Source organism: Diadema setosum, chromosome 3 (genome assembly GCF_964275005.1).
Source record: "Diadema setosum chromosome 3, eeDiaSeto1, whole genome shotgun sequence".
NCBI lineage: Eukaryota > Metazoa > Echinodermata > Echinoidea > Diadematoida > Diadematidae > Diadema > Diadema setosum.
Window position 1 is genome coordinate 35,812,085 of NC_092687.1, and position 16,423 is coordinate 35,828,507.

General features: G+C 36.1%; 1 protein-coding gene across 1 annotated transcript; it reads right to left on the bottom strand.

The window, feature by feature from the left end:
• Positions 1 to 11,770: 11,770 nt before the first annotated feature.
• Positions 11,771 to 14,623, bottom strand: LOC140226357 (C-type lectin domain family 4 member M-like). Its single transcript, XM_072306842.1, has 2 exons — positions 14,494 to 14,623; positions 11,771 to 12,198 (listed from the first exon to the last, which is right to left on the bottom strand). The coding sequence occupies exons 1-2, from the start codon at positions 14,621 to 14,623 to the stop codon at positions 11,771 to 11,773; spliced, it is 558 nt and encodes a 185-aa protein (XP_072162943.1).
• Between the last annotated feature and the right edge of the window lie 1,800 nt (positions 14,624 to 16,423).

Below are 16,423 nucleotides of genomic sequence, written 5' to 3' on the forward strand. Positions count from 1 at the left end.
GTTGAAGAAGATGATCTGGATGATGGAGCAGGCGAGTCCGCCAACCAAGTCAGTGATGGCCAAAGAGGTGATGAGGATTCGCATAATGTTGTCAAACTGGCGACGACCTCTACGCAAAATTACCAGAACGAAGGTGTTCGACGCTATTGTCAAGAGAGCGATTATTACGAACAATATGCTTGAGAATACAGGCACACCATCTCTTGGCGTTTCCATGTGGGAGGGAGTGGCGTTGTTATTCATACTCCTCAGATGTAGGGGTTGGAATGAATGTCAAAAAAGGTTCCCTTTCAGCCAGGAGCATGTTACACACTACATTCTTTGATTTCTGCAACCCCTTTGCTCTCCGACAGTGCATAGGTACATACTAACAGTAACTGACAGCGTATGAGCAAAGAGGTCGAGGAGGAGGACATCGCCTGATACGTCTTAAGTGATGTTTACACTGAGCTTGAAACGGTCGTAATTCAAGTCGACTAGGGCAATTGCTCCGACAGGTCGTCCTCGTCGTATATTAATTGTCGTGCTGATTGCAGAAATGGCACTTAACAATTCAGAGCGAAACGGTCCTTGTATTAAACCATTTGCATTAATAATTCGAGAGGATTTCCATCTTCTCTGCGAAAGAGGACACTAAGCATTGAGAGAGAGACAGAGAGAGAGAGAGAGGGTCAATTATAACGAGACAAATTACCACTATCATTATTAGTAGTACTCCAACTGATGGCAATCGTGATGAAACTATGATGAATAATGACTAATTGTGCGTGCAAAATATATCACGTCGTACTGTCATCCTTTTTTTTTTTATTTAATTCAGTACATATGAGTATGCTGACGTTATCCCCTTCAACACACTCAGTCTGTAGAACAATGGTTGTTGAGAATTTATTCTGTGGGGAATTTGATGGAGTGTTTAACGAACGAAACTGTCTCACATGTATGCGAGGCGCAACGAATTTCCACTTTAATGCGGGGGGGGGGGGTTATTTTCAGGGAAAGACAATTCACCCCTATACACATAATTTTGTTTCCACGTAATGAGCACTGATTAAATTACGCTGTCATTTCCTCGACAGAAAGCAGACACACAAACTGACAATCAACCAAAAAATAAATAAAAAGCAAAGCAGGATAATACGATGCAATGAAATAATACCAAAACAAACTTACTTATCCAGTGCATTTTTTCATGTTTCCACATTTCCTCAAAGAAATCACAAAATGATTGACAGTGATACAAAATTTATACAAACATGTCTTTTTAATTCAATTTCAATTTTATTCGGCACAAAAAAAAACAGCAACAACCAAACAACATCAGGACCCTATTGAAGGGACTAGAGCTTGTCAATGGGTCCAAACACAAGATTTTAACAAGGTAGTCGCTAAATTGGTGGTAATAACACGTGTTGTGCAATAGAAAAAAAAAACAAAATAAAACAAAACAAAACCCAGCAGCCCTTCACTTTGCACATGTCATGCTTTATCATACAGAAAACAAACCGGCAACACACACATCGAGATGCAATGCCGGTATCAGACAAGTGGAGAGAAGATGAAATCTACTTAGTAATGGATAACAGTTTTTCAAAAGTATGCTGCTTGAACTTTTATGCTGTAGTTGAGATCTTGGCTAATTGAATTTGATTCATATATTATACATCTAGAACGGATTGAATGAATCCTAACTAATCCTATCTGCTAAACGGGATAATGGCATTCTCAGACTATATCTTGCCCGAGTAGAATTATCATGCAAACACAAATAACGTTTAAACATATAAAACAAAATTGAGAGAGAAAACTTATAATGCTTAAACCTAAACACTATAATTATGAAACCGAAGAAGTTCATAAATGGGAAGAATTCGAAACTTGACAAAAATTCGTAAACATGAACCCCTCGAATCACTCTTAAAAATCAATCAATTTCTAAAATGCATAATTTCTTAATATGAATTTTCTTTGTCTTACTCTATATTTAATCACAATAATCAAAGTGTGGTAATATCAATGTATTGTATATTATATAAAGTATTTTTTTAAGTTTACCAATATAGAAAACACTCCAAACATTTTGATATTCTCGAATATATACTTTCAATGTGGTTATGGTACTCAAGAGACTTAGGGATAGATAAAACAAGACAATTTGCATTTTCAGTTCTTTTTATAATTACATATTACATTTTGAAATCTTAATGAAAACTAATATCTGAAGGAATTTTCTTTCTCTGGAGTGAAATAAAACATGCATTGTTTCCGTAAAATTAAGAAAATACGTTGTTACATTTAAACCATTCATTCGACAATTGTGATTCATTATTTAAAGAGGATATACGTGTGTTTACATTTCTGTGAGAATATAATGCTACGATGTCATCAGCAAAAAGAGATTCACAATTCGCAATTCACAATATCATATGCTATATTATACAGAAAATAGAAGTGGCCCTAGCACAGGGTCTTGACGTACACCGAGGTTTACATCTCCATACACCATCAACCACCCCACATTGTTTTGTATTTAAATAATTAGAAAACCACACTAGAGATAAACATATTATTCCATAACATTATACACAGTTTTTTTTTTATTAACGATATGGTATGATTAATGGTGTCAAGAGCTTTTGAGAGGTCCATGAACACTCCACAGCAAATGTTACCTTTATGAATGAATATTTCTTGTAAGATGTAACCAGTGAAACATTTTATATGCAATGAGATGGAATGTTTTTGTTTGTTTTTTCTCTCCCTAACCACACTGTTCATGAATGAAAATACTCGCCGTGGGAAGGTAAAGTCATATATCCTATCCTACATAAGGCTTTCATTCATTTTAGGAAAAAATGGAAAGGAAAGTAAAAGGGATGTAATTTTCAGCATTCTGTCAATTATAAAATGATGGCAAGTTTGAATTCATTTGGAACAAAACCAGTGCTCAATGTCATACTATATGTTTAATATTACACCATCGATCAGTAATACATTGAATGCAATATCTAATGACTCGATGGGATATACTATCTGGCTCACTGGTTTTTGTTGTCTCAATTACAGAAGATATTTTTATAATTTCATAACGGGGATGATGGTTTAAAAAATGCATTTTGACATGACACAAACTCTTGAAATAAATGATATGGGTGTAGAAATTGACTTTGACAGTTTGTCACCAATATCAGAATAGATAAAAAAGATAATATAAATAGAATAATAATTTTCTTAACTGATTAAGGGATTATTAAAAAAAAAGAACATTCTAACCACAGATGTTGATTGTCATCTCATGATATAAACGTATCACTATTAACTAACAGAACACTAAAATTCTTCCAAAACTGAAATCTGTTATCATTAAAAAAGCAAACACATACATTTTTCGTGTAACTTTATCTGATAGAGGATGATTTTACTCTTTGAAAAATCTCTGCTATCAGTAGTTATGCTACAATGATACAGCAACTATTAACTTGACATAAACATTCTCCCCCAAACCATTCCAACAGGGAGAAGTCTGTTTATGTGTGTTTGTGTGCGCTTGCATGTTTGTGTGTGTGTGTGTGTGTGTGTGTGTGTGTGTGTGTGTGTGTGTTTACGGGGGTTGAACAAAGGGCTCTGCTTTGACAATTCTTTGTGTAGATTCTTTCTTCATTTAAGAATGTTTTAATGTTATCATAAATGTTTTGTTTTTTTTTAAGCACGGAAAAAATCACTAAACTTAAAAGAAAAAAAAAATAATTCAACACTATAAACCTACAGCAACAAATGCATCGGGATAAAATTGCATGTTGTCTTTGGAAAAAACTATATCCTGCTCATATAGGACATGTTATCATGATAGCTGCTAAGCAGCATTAACCACGACATCAAAAGCAACAACAAACAAACAATCAAACAAACAAACGCTTTTTACGCGTCCGATCAAAAGTAGTCATGTTTCCACTTCAATTTATGACTTTAAGAGTGGTCTGTGAGAACTCAACATAGGTGAAACTATATAAATTAATAGCCTAGGTCAATCTTGAGATTTTTATATTCTCTGAAAGAGCAATTTGTTTTACATGTTTAAGTGTGAGAGTATTTTTTGTAACACTTGTTTTGTAGAATAGTATGATTAAGTGTGTCTAACTGACATGTTTTCAAGTCTAAATCCCGTTTTCATTGCTTAACAGAAAGAAAGACAAATCCTTTACACACTCTTCAATTTCAACTCGAATGATTTTTAAGATCATAAGGCTACTGTTTTGAAAGTAATTGCCACACATGAATAGATTGTGTTAATAAAGCATGATTGATTTAAGCTTAATTTTATAAGCCATCAATTTTGTTTCCATCAAGCTTTAGATGCTTTAACCCTTAGAATTACTTCTTTTTTCATTGATTGCTAAGAGCACAGCTCGGTAGGACTGTACAGCGCTCGAATAGACTTGAGTAAAACTCTAGGGCCTCTTCTCTCAATACACACTTTCCACAGTTAGTAATTTCTGTCCAGTAGGTTTAAAAAGAGTCCATTTGAATTGGGTTATAGTTCATTTTAAAGCTTAAAATCTGATCATTATCATCTGTTATATATAAACTAAGAATCCATATCTGCCGGGCACATGTAATAAGAGAGATCGCTGTAGAGGTTGTTTACCATATAAAAGAGCAAATATTGTAAAAGCCACGTCATCACACGCACGTGTGTGCCCCATATTTTGTTCTGATTTGTTTTTTAATGTGGATTTCAATTCTTTACTTCCAATATAGCACGAACGTGAACTAATTCGGTTTTTATTTTGAATCCATTTCTGTCAACGGTTTATTGATTATTGGCTATTATTTTCTAGCCATTCTTTATTTGCCTGTTTTACCCTTTGCTTTACTGTGAGTACAACTCTCCACTGTTTTGGAAATGTGAAACACGCCTTGTCGACAAATGGTATCGATTTTGTTTTCTTCTCCTACCGCATTTCATCAGCATCTCAACGAGGCAATTAAAAGAAAACACGAAGCAAAAGAAAAAAAAAAACACGTACACACACACACACTCACATTACCAAAAAAAAAAAAAAAAATGAGCTCGGACCTGCCACCAAAAACAGATAAAAGGCGCTGCAAATTAAATGTTTCGACATTATCTGAACTTGCGATTCACCGTATAATTACCCTGCTTCAAGCGTCAGATTGATACTGAGGTGATTGGTTGACTTCGGCTAACATATTGCGTTCCACCAGAAGATACAACTGCCGAGTAAGTAGTGTATTGCAAATAGAACTTTGTTGTGACTTGTTTGATGTTCATTCATTATTTTGCTTGTAGCCCAGAAAGTGAAGCAAGTATGATCACAGTGACTCACCAAAGAACTCCTGATGTATAAATCAACTGTTTTTCAGTACTTATTGTATCCATTTGTTTATACATAGAGTGATATTGCGAGATATATAACAAAGAAATAAAAATGATTTCACAAAATTACAGCAACAAGAAGAATCAGCGAGGACAACGTCCAATGCTTAACTCGTTTCGTACGGGAACCTGGTGGCCAACGTGTTAAGTCTATCGGCATTTCGAAATTTAGTATGGAACGGGTTAATACATCACACTCATTTGTTAGAACAGATTTCAGGGATTGTTTTGTTTTGTTTTGTTTCGTTGTTACTTCTGTTTTCAGTAAGGGTGCAATGGCCTTAATTTTGAATGAATAGACGACAACAGGTTACAAAAAACAATGAAAATTCTTCGAAACAACTATCAACTAAATGGTATGTTGCTGACGTATAATGGAATTCTCTAGTTACGATACCATTTGCTCAATTACACACTCTTTGTATCTTTTTTTTGGGGGGGGGGGAGGGGTGGGAGCTTTTTCTTTTTCAGTCAACTATGTATTGACTGTTTCAATCTGATGTCCATTCTTTTACTGCAATCCTCAGCCATGATAAGGGCAGCACTTGTTCCCGCGCTGGGCGTGGCCCTGTACCTTCTCGCTCATCAGAGTAGCGCCCTCTCTGTGGTGTCTGAAGAAGAAGTGAATAAGGAGGCGGCGAGGGCGCTCTACCTCCTCGCTCAGTCTTGTGCCAGTCAAGGTTCGATACGAGAAAATGCTCATTTGTGTTTACATTGATAGGTTCACTCATACTTTTTACTCGAATGATTTACAACCAAAACGAAAACCGTCATTGTGTCCTCCCTTTCATTTTGTTATTTTGTTGATGTCCAGTTTAGTTTTCAATTGGATATACTTAATAAGGTTATAACTAAATTGCGGTTACAAGGAATTCATAATTCTGGCTAATTATTGCTAATGACTTGTTCAGATATGAAGAAATCCCCATACCAGGAGAGAAAATTGCAGATCCCGAGGACTTCGTTATAAAAGTGGGACTGCAACAAACATAAAAAAAATACAAATGACACTACTTTAAATACACTGATTAAACGAAAGAGGGAAGAGGATGAACGCATCTAAAATCATACATCATACTGAAAATAAAAATAAGTAGTAATCGTGATTCAGATCTACCGTTCTGAGACAGTATGTGTGTTTTGTTTCCAGCTTACTGCCCCGAAGGATATTCACCGTCAGTCGATCCTTCTTCTACAACATGCTACAAGTACAGCGGCAACGAAGCTAAGTCCTGGGAGCAAGCCCTGGCCAGCTGTAAGGGCGACGGGGGTACTCTGGTCACACTCAAGACAGCGGAGAAGGTCGAAGAGATGCAACGTTTCTTCAACGAGCATGACATTGCCTTTACCGTCAGTTCCTGGATCTGGATGGGACTCAACGACAGAGACAACGAAGGCCAGTACGTATGGGTCGGTGAGGACGGAACTCTCTCCAGCGGAAACACTCTGTGGAACAAACCGACGCAGCCCGACAATTACGGCTGGGCGTGGGGACCAGGCGAGGACTGTGGGGAATTCAATGTTTCCATCCTCAAGTTCAACGACCAGAACTGTGGGACGCCACGGTCTTTTATGTGTGAGGCTCAACAAGTGTCCAATTAATAGTACAGGAAGTCAGATAAATGAGGAAACAAATTCCAATTCTGCACAGGCACTTAACAGGAATCTATTAGAACAAATGTCATTCAAATGGGGGCATTTGGTATAGCTAATCTTTCACAATGTTAGGTTTATGTCCGAATTTCCGTAATCATATCTATTAGTCCTATCCATCGGGTTTTCAAAGATGCTGTTCTTGTTTTGATTCCACAAAATGACTGTGCCGATCACAGACTGATGAAATAGTTAATTAGTGGGAAAAAAAAGCAGGAAAAATGGAAAACAAAGAAATTCAAATGAGAAGAATACTAAAGAAGAACATATCGTATAGCAATGTCTAGGTTATTTCCTGCTTTTGTTTCGAATAAAAAATAATCTGAACATGATGTAAAAGCAAACTCTTTGCCCACTCGACTTGACTAAAACTATTATATTGATTGTGATTAAATACCTGCAAACTGAGCTGCACCCCTACATTTTGGCATGTTTTATCATAATGTGTGCTTGTGCCGTCTGTTTCCTACAAACAAAATAATTATGTGTTGCACTGATTTCATTAACAAACTTGATAATCATATTCATAAAAACATAAAGTGTAATGTATATCTGTAGTGTTTATGCAATGTACATACAGCTGTATACAATTATATAAACACATACACATTATATACATACATACATATGGATACATAAATAGAAGGATATACTTATATTTTCTACATCATATCAATTGTTATAATTTTATACCCATTTTACATGTCAAATCGAAGAAAACACATTATGGGGAGGGAGTGTGAAGGTGGGAGTCCTTGTCAAACAACGACTTCATGGTCTTTCTTAAGGGATTTAATGGTGAAAACGATTTGTCACAAGTAATTTTGAAGCACAAAGAAAAAAAAAAGTCGCAAAGGAGAACCACCAAGTCAACTTGACCGTAAAACAAGAATATACTAAATAATAAAGATAAATATACACTTCCAGCGTTGTAGGTTTGTTTATAAAATGAGGCATATGGCAACACACATACACACACCCACCCACACACACATGCATATATATATATATATATATATATATATATATATATATGAAGAGTTTGTTTGCAAAAACCGATAAGTGCATATTTGTCTTATGGAGATATTTGCGATTAAAGGTCAAGAAAAATAAAGAGAATAATAAGAAAATTTTTGCTTCTTCTGACCATAACTTCAAAAATATACCTTTTTATGTAGTGACCAATACATCATTTAAAAGGTATCATTTTGTACTTTGTGACTTCAAAATCTTCAAAAATGGACTTATCGGTTTTTGCAAAAAAAACTCTTCACTATACATATACATATATATATATATATATATATATTTATATATACAGAGAGAGAGAGAGCGTCAATAGGGGAAATCGTTCCAAACGGGAATTTGTTTTTATCCCCTTAAAGTTTTGACAATGTTTTTCAAAGCCTGATCATTAATCTGGGGCCTCAGGACTACTCCACTGTAGGGCACAGGGGGGGGGGGGAGGGGGTATAGTGTGTATAGATAGAGGACTGTACCATCAATACAATTCAGGGGAGATTGGCAGGGATGCAAAAGAACGGGTGAATATTATATTTGATGTGCATAGAAACGGTTCGTTTGAGGGAATGTCGGTATATCTGCTGTTTCTTTAAAAAAAAAATGTATTTTCTCGTTAACATGCAGAATTTAGTGATATACCAAGTTTTTCGTGTTTTTGTCAGCTCAATTTTGCATTGAGCCCATGTTAATAAAATGTTTTTTGGTTTTTTTTTAAGGAAAATATATTGTATTTGCATTTTTTCTGAATATTTATATCTCATGGAAAACAATGGATGAACTGCTGAAAGGATGGTCTGCCGTAAGGATAGCACGGAAGGCTGTTTTAAACAAATCAAATTGTGATTAAGTAATCCATTTTTTTTTTAATATAATGGGTGCAACGTCATTCGATTTTCCTCTACGCGAAGATAAAAACGTAAAATAAACGTTTTGAAAATTTTGGCATAGTTCAGAGAATATGATTATACTATGTAATGTATATAAATAAATAAATGTAAACCGTCAGCAAGTCATTTTATGTATTGCTTCTTACATGTATACCAGTGAGTCGTATGTATATATATGTGAAGAGTTTGTTCGCAAAAACCGATAAGTCCATTTTTGAAGATTTTGAAGTACGGTCTCTGTCATAAAGTACAAAATAATACCTTTTAAATGATATATTGGTCATTACAAGGTACATTTTTGAAGTTATGGTCAAAAGAAGCAAATTTTCTTATTATTCTCTTTATTTTTCTTGACCTTAAATCGCAAATATCTCCATTTAGCAAAAATGGACTTATCGGTTTTTGCGAACAAACTCTTCATATATATATATATATATATATATATATATATATATATATATATATATATATAAATATCCATATATATATATATATATATATATCAATATATATATATATATATATATATATATATATATATATATATATATAATGGTATTATTATCCGCGTGTTGGAATAAGAGCATGAAGACGATGAAGACAAACAAGTTGACATAATGCATTAGAATCCAACTTCATTTATTTGTAAACCAAATTTTCGACCCTTGCACGGATCTTCCTCAGGGTAACAGACTGTTACCCTGAGGAAGATCCGTGCAAGGGTCGAAAATTTTTGTTTGTTTGTTTGTTTGTTTGTTTGTCTTCATCGTCTATATATATATATATATATATATATATATATATATATATATATATAATATATCCATATACATATATATATATGTATATATATATACATATATATATATCACTGTTTTTGACTTACACTGACCATGATTGTATTGCAGCCAACATAATCGACTTTATTTTTACTTACTTGGAAACATGAGGTACAAAATGATCCAGGTCAAATCTCCCATTTAAACAAAAAGAAAACAAAATAAATATCGGTGATTCTGACGTCTCCATGATATGAAGCTACACATAACCAGGAGTTCGTTGTTGTTTCCTCTGTGTGTGCTTACTACATGTTAGTCTATGCGCGCGAGCGCGCGTGTGTGTGTGCATGCTTGCGTGCGTGTGTGAGGGTCGGTACATATTTGTGTGTGTACAGCTCTGTAATTATCATGCAATTATAAGAACTTGGTAGGCAATTTGACGTAACAACAACAAGAACGTTGCATTTTGTTAAAAAAAAAAAAAAAAAAAAAAAAAAAAAAATCTTGTTGTTTGTACTGTCCTGCACTGGCAAAATGAAGCAAGTGGCATTTTAATGGATATTGAATTTTTTATTGATTTGGCATAATATGTGAGGCATGCTCTATTTTACTGAAAAATCTAAAAGTTACAATTTGGTCCATTTCTGAGATATTCGGGTGACAAAAGGAAGCAAGTGCGCAAAACTGCATCAAAAAATAACAAAGGGAAGCAAGTTGCAACCTCATATGATATGGTTGTTACTTGCTTCCTTTTGCCCAATTATTTATATAGTACACGAAATCTAAAATACCTCAACAAAAGGAAGCAAGTGACATTCTTATGATATGATTGTCACTTGCTCCTTTTTGCAAATTCTTATGTTTGCTACAAAACCAAAATACTTTGGCAAAAGGAAGCAAGTAACATACTCATGATATGATTGTCACATGCTTCCTTTTGCCAGATTTTTCGTGTTTGGTACAAAATTTTAATATATAATACTTTGGCAAAAGGAAGTAAGTTACATAATAATGGGTTTCTATTGAAATATCAAAATTCTTTGAATTGTCATAGATGCATCACCATATGACATGCCCAAATACCAACATTATTTTTCTTCACAAATACATTTAGCGTGTACAATTGGTGCATATAAACAAGAGAATTCACAAAAAGAACACACATCCCAATAAGTTAACACAACGACACAGAACTGAATGAAAAATGTTGATTGTTTATTTGCTTATCTTTTTTAACACCAGAGATGCATGCCACCAATAATGATTGTATGCCTAATCTGACAGGAAGACAATAGTTATTCCAAAAATACGCATTCATGTCAATTATGAGTGAATTTTGAGTTCACAGCCAGCCCCTCACTCTTCCTTATGCCTGAAAGTCGTTAAAATGTGATACTCTTTGTTTAGGACTCCATTTTTTTCTTTTATTCTTTTTTTAATGGAATGGTACGAGATAGCGGAGAAACGCCACTCGTCACACTTATATTTCTAGTTCGTGTGTACAACAATTTACAGGTGTACATGCTCTATTTAAAATTATTCGTCTACGTTCTTTGTGTGCGTTTCAGCTATTCATTGATGTGCTTCCCTATGTCAATGTAAGTTAGTTGGAGAGATTCTGGCAGGGCCGTGTGATTTCGATCCCCCCCCCCCCCCCCCGGCTTGCCAACTGAGGTAAGCGCATCAGGGTGAGCCTAACATCTTGACTAGTACCCCTTGTATTACGCTTGTTTAGTTTGCTATTTGGTCAGTCACTTGTTTGTCTTGCAAATGTGGAAGAAATGCTGATAATCATGATCATTATCATTATCATCATCATTATCATAATTTTTATCATGCAATTTTTAGTTTTTCTGTTTTGTATTACGGTATATTTTTTTTTTTTTTTTGGAAAGCGCATTGAAATTCTTTTCAAGTCTGAAATGCGCTTTATAAGAATGTGAAATTACTATAATTAGTAGTACATTGTAGTAGTGGTAGTGTCATCATCATTATTATCCCTTCATTTGTCAGTGCCACTTCCTAGAGTCCTATGGGTGATACTCGCAGACGAATGGACGATCGTAGTCGCACTCCAAGTCGTTGAGCTTTCTCCCGTTGAATTCGACACAGTCTTCGCCGGAGCTGAACCACCCGCTGTCGTGGTTGTCAGGCTGGCCACCGTCCCACAGTGAGCTATATTTGCTCAGCGACCCGCCGAACCCGTCCCAAACATAGGTCCCCTCGTTAGAACGGTCGTTTAGGCCGGTCCACACACTCGGAAATTGACCCAGGTTGTAGGTAGACATGACGAAATTTTTCACGGTGGTGAACTCCGCTGCGGACTCAAACTTTACCAGCTTCCCGCCGATGTCCCTGCAGGCATCTCTCGCATCAGGCCACTCTTTTTTGTCCCCGCGGTATATGTAGCAAGCGTCTCGCCCAGCAGCTCGGGGTGGCCAGTTTGCTGGACAGTTGTCTGCAGGTGTTGATGAAAGCAAGATTTGACAGAGAAATTAAGCGACCAAGGAGGGATTGTAAAAGAGGGAATGACCAGAAAGAGCGGGAACATTGTCGTTTTATGAATGGCGGATATGAAATAACATTCCTAGTCGTCACGGTTTGAGACCTTGATTGAACCCTGTTCAGTATGTTTATCCTATTGAGGTAAACAAGCACACATAATAATTATCGATAAAACGTTATACAGAGTAAGTTTTACTTTTGTGATGACTGTTTTTTTTTTTGGTTTTTTTTTTTTTTTTGTAGTTACGCCGTGTCCAGGGTGTTGTTGTTTTTCATCAGTCATCATGCACTTGTCTATGGGCCTTATGATCTTGACAGATTATGTTGCATGTCTTCTAGGTTTCGTTGTTTATGTAATCTTCCTTTCCTATTAATTGTTTAGTAATCTATTCCTTTCTTATTAGGTCAAGATTTTACTTAGTATCCATCTACAACAACAACCGCAATGACAGCCAGACAATAAAACAAGCTTTTCAGTAATAATGCATTCTATGCTACTGTTAAAAATAGAAACAATATAAGAAATACATTAAAAAATTAATGAGGGGATGATATAAATATCTTGTTGACGATACCTTGTCTTGTAGAACAAAAACAACAACAAATCTTAGTTTGAGTAGCAAAATCAACTGTAGCAAATAAGAACAAACACAGAAAAAGACAGAAAAAAAGCAAGACAAATGATTAATCGGGTAGGCCTACGTTTTATGCATTTGTGACCGGCGACAACGGTTTCAGGCAAAAGTCGGGAATTTTGAAAATTCATTTTTTCACTGAATCACATTGCCCATTTCCTAAGCTTTGCATTGATATAAAACACTTGTATTCTTCGGCACCATAAGTGGGCATAGAAAGAGAAATACAATGCACTTTTTAGGTTGTTAGCCTGACAAAATTTCGAGAAAACAGGCTTTGAAGATTCACCTCTTTCTCAAAGACAATGTCCGAGCGGCGATGCGAGGGGAGAATCACCCATCCGTACGATGGTGCCAATCGATGTTAAGCCCCGCCTCTAGCAACCACATCGCCTTCTGATTGGCTCACTGAGAGAGTCAAATTTCCCGGGCACCTTCCTCGGAGCTCAGCGTGTGGAGCCGAAAAACAATGGGTTTGTTTAATACCAGTACGTCTTTCAAGATGGCGAATACGATAATTGCACGTATGGTGTACATGATTGTACATGACGTGTATGGTGCATGTAGTACGCAATGGCATCCACAAGCCATGACTGTGTGCATAGAAATATGTAACAGGAGCGGTGGCGAATCCACACATTTACAAATCGCGTTTTCATCGTGGCTGATTTGTCTTTATCATTGGCGACCCTTTTGAAAGCAGAATTGCTAGTGCTGGCAAGGGTCATGCTTAAATAAGAAATAAAAAAAAAAACACGACTCGTTAGTTTGGTGCGATTTTGACGTGTAGTATTTGAATATAATGTTGGTCACATGTGACCGCTCCTTTCCTCTTATCTGCCTTCCATTGAGTCAGTTTGCTGTCTTAATCTTTACTACATGTACAAGTAGACAAATTTGAGAATATTTACTTTTCTTTTCGCACGGTTATGTCATGCTACACGATTTTTGTTTCTCTTCCACGGTTGTCGGACATTGCGGTAGAATAGTTTGGACAGAAAGCCAAACGAAGAGCACGCACTATAGAGCGAGCGTATAAACCACTATAGCAAGAACAATGGAGCATGTAATCGTGCACGCGTGGACAAAGCATTCCCCACACGCTGCAACTGGTGTCTCCGAAGCCGAATTATGTAAATGTATGCGACGCACCAGCCAATCGCATGCGAGACAATGCGCCGTAGCAACGCTGGGGATATTGGCGCGGCGTTCGAAAGAAGCTCGAAACTGACAAGTGCGATCCAACATAGAGTGCTTAAAATTCTATTTTCGATAGGAAAAGCTTAGTCTTATGCTGTGAAATTTAGTGTAGATGTAGAAAACATATCAAAGATTCGATTTTTGCAAAAAACCTAAATCGACAAAAATAATGGTCAAAATCTTTGTACCCCGCCTAGGAGGGAATTTGCTCTTGCGACTTTTGCCTGAAACCGTTGTCGCGGGTCACATTTGTAGAACGGACTTCATAAGCATAGTTTTAACCGTAATGTTAAAAAAAAAAAAAAAAAACACACAAAACAAACCCCCAAACAAACAAGGACAAAAAATTTCCAACAACATGCATCATACTATACTGGGCTCAACTGTGTTTGCAAGTGACTGAATTATCTTACAGTAAGAGCAGGTCTCAGCAAGGGTGTACAATGCACGAGCTCTGTCCTTGTTGAGTGCTTCGGTTTGTGAGAGGGCGCTATTCACACACAGCAGCAGGGCAACGAGGAAAAGGCAAGTGGGACCACTCATCTTGTATATAGCTATGATAAACATGAAGCAAGTACACAACAGTAACATTTAACAGTATCCCTGCATTTTCTCGTATTATTATTATTATTATTTTTTTACCGACACAACTCAAAAATAAACATTAGATGATGCTCAACATGAGAACAAACACAACTTGATTTGAGGAAATGTAACAGCTGTAAATGTAGAATTGGACAAAGGCAGTTGCGATTATGACACCAATAACAGTGACAACCTTTCTAATATGGGAATGATAATGAAAGGAAATTGCACTCTTCTGCGACCTAAAAAGAAAAAAAAAGGTGGGGATTCGTTATGTTCACATGCAGCATACGACTGTGAAATGGTTTGGATATCCATGTTATTATGTTTAAAGTTTACGTATTGTTCTGTGTACATAATTATCTTCTTGATTTTAGAGGTCCAATCAGCATCCAAACGACACAACAACTCTAACCTATTACTTGAATACCCTCATGTACTACATAATGACAATTCCCCAACACTAACATCACACAGTTCATCAGTTTAAAGGCAAACTGACATATGCTGTATGATGTCAAGTAGTCTCGCAAATAAAAACCAATGAGGTATCAATAAACAACAATAAATTTACATAAAATGTTCACATTACCAGTTTCTGAATGCATGATGTGCTTTTATATCCGCGTTAGCAGTCATTTTACCCTCATCAAAAGTTAAAATTCACAATTAAAAGAAGGACCTATGGGGCAAGATAAAACGATCTTTATCATGCTCACAGCTCAGTGTATACACTTACTAGTACAGATACGTACACACACACACACACACACACACACGTCCGGTCCTGAGCTACCAGACTCAATTTGAATTGAATGCAATTATTTATTTTGGAACATGATTGCTTTACACAAATTGTAATGACCGACGAGATTCCGTCGCCGGTTTGAAATGAATTTGAATGCTCATTGCTGACATCCATGCCTCTATAATATCTTGAAATATTGAATGACGCAAATGAAGAATGATTGTTTAGATAGTGAATTTAAATGACCGGATGTTAAAGCTTGATTGCTGAGACGATTCTGCGAGCGTGGGATGCACGAAATTGAGTGTTCGGAATATTAAGTAGCTGAATGACAAAGTTATGAATGACTGGGAAAACGTATAGTAGCAAACTATTGCATCATCACAATAACATAAAAAGTTAGACCGTAAAATCGCTTTCTTACCTTCCGTGGCTCGATAAGAATATGTCGGTCAAGTATCTTTACGGGCTATGAGGAACGATGGCCCTTACTCCTCATATTTATACCTCCTCTGCGTCCAATTACATGGACAAGTGATCGAAGATCTTTCTTGAATGATCGATCCGCTGGCCGACATTTGTAATGGACATTTCAATCTCTTGTTACACAAACGTAACAACAAAATGTAAATACACGAGTATACGTCTTTGTCACGTTAAATCGAAACAGAATCCGTGGCAATCAAACATTCCAACTGCATTCAAAGACAATGTAGTCGAAGTGAGCTTTTTAAAAGTCAACAGCAAGTCAAGTTAATCAATTTAAGCACAAAATAGACGTTTAAAATATCAAGCTGTGAATGTTTGCAAATAAATGCAGACTGACAGGGAAGTCAAGAGGGGGTACTTTTGTGTTGTCACTGTGGAAATAAAAAATGGATGCGTGTGTAAATGTAGTCCAATGTTACCGGGGATATCAAAGGAAGAAAGAAGCGTATAGTTATTACCAGACCCCCCCCCCCCCAACAACAACAACAACTAATAAACAAAGAAATCATCAACAAGAAAAA

Excerpts from the sequence above, each read along its gene's own strand:
- LOC140226357 (XM_072306842.1), bottom strand. The coding sequence starts at position 14,623 with ATGAGTGGTCCCACTTGCCTTTTCCTCGTTGCCCTGCTGCTGTGTGTG. Across the intron at positions 12,199-14,493 it reads TGCTGAGACCTGCTCTTACT|ACAACTGTCCAGCAAACTGG; the intron begins GTAAGATAATTC and ends CAACACCTGCAG.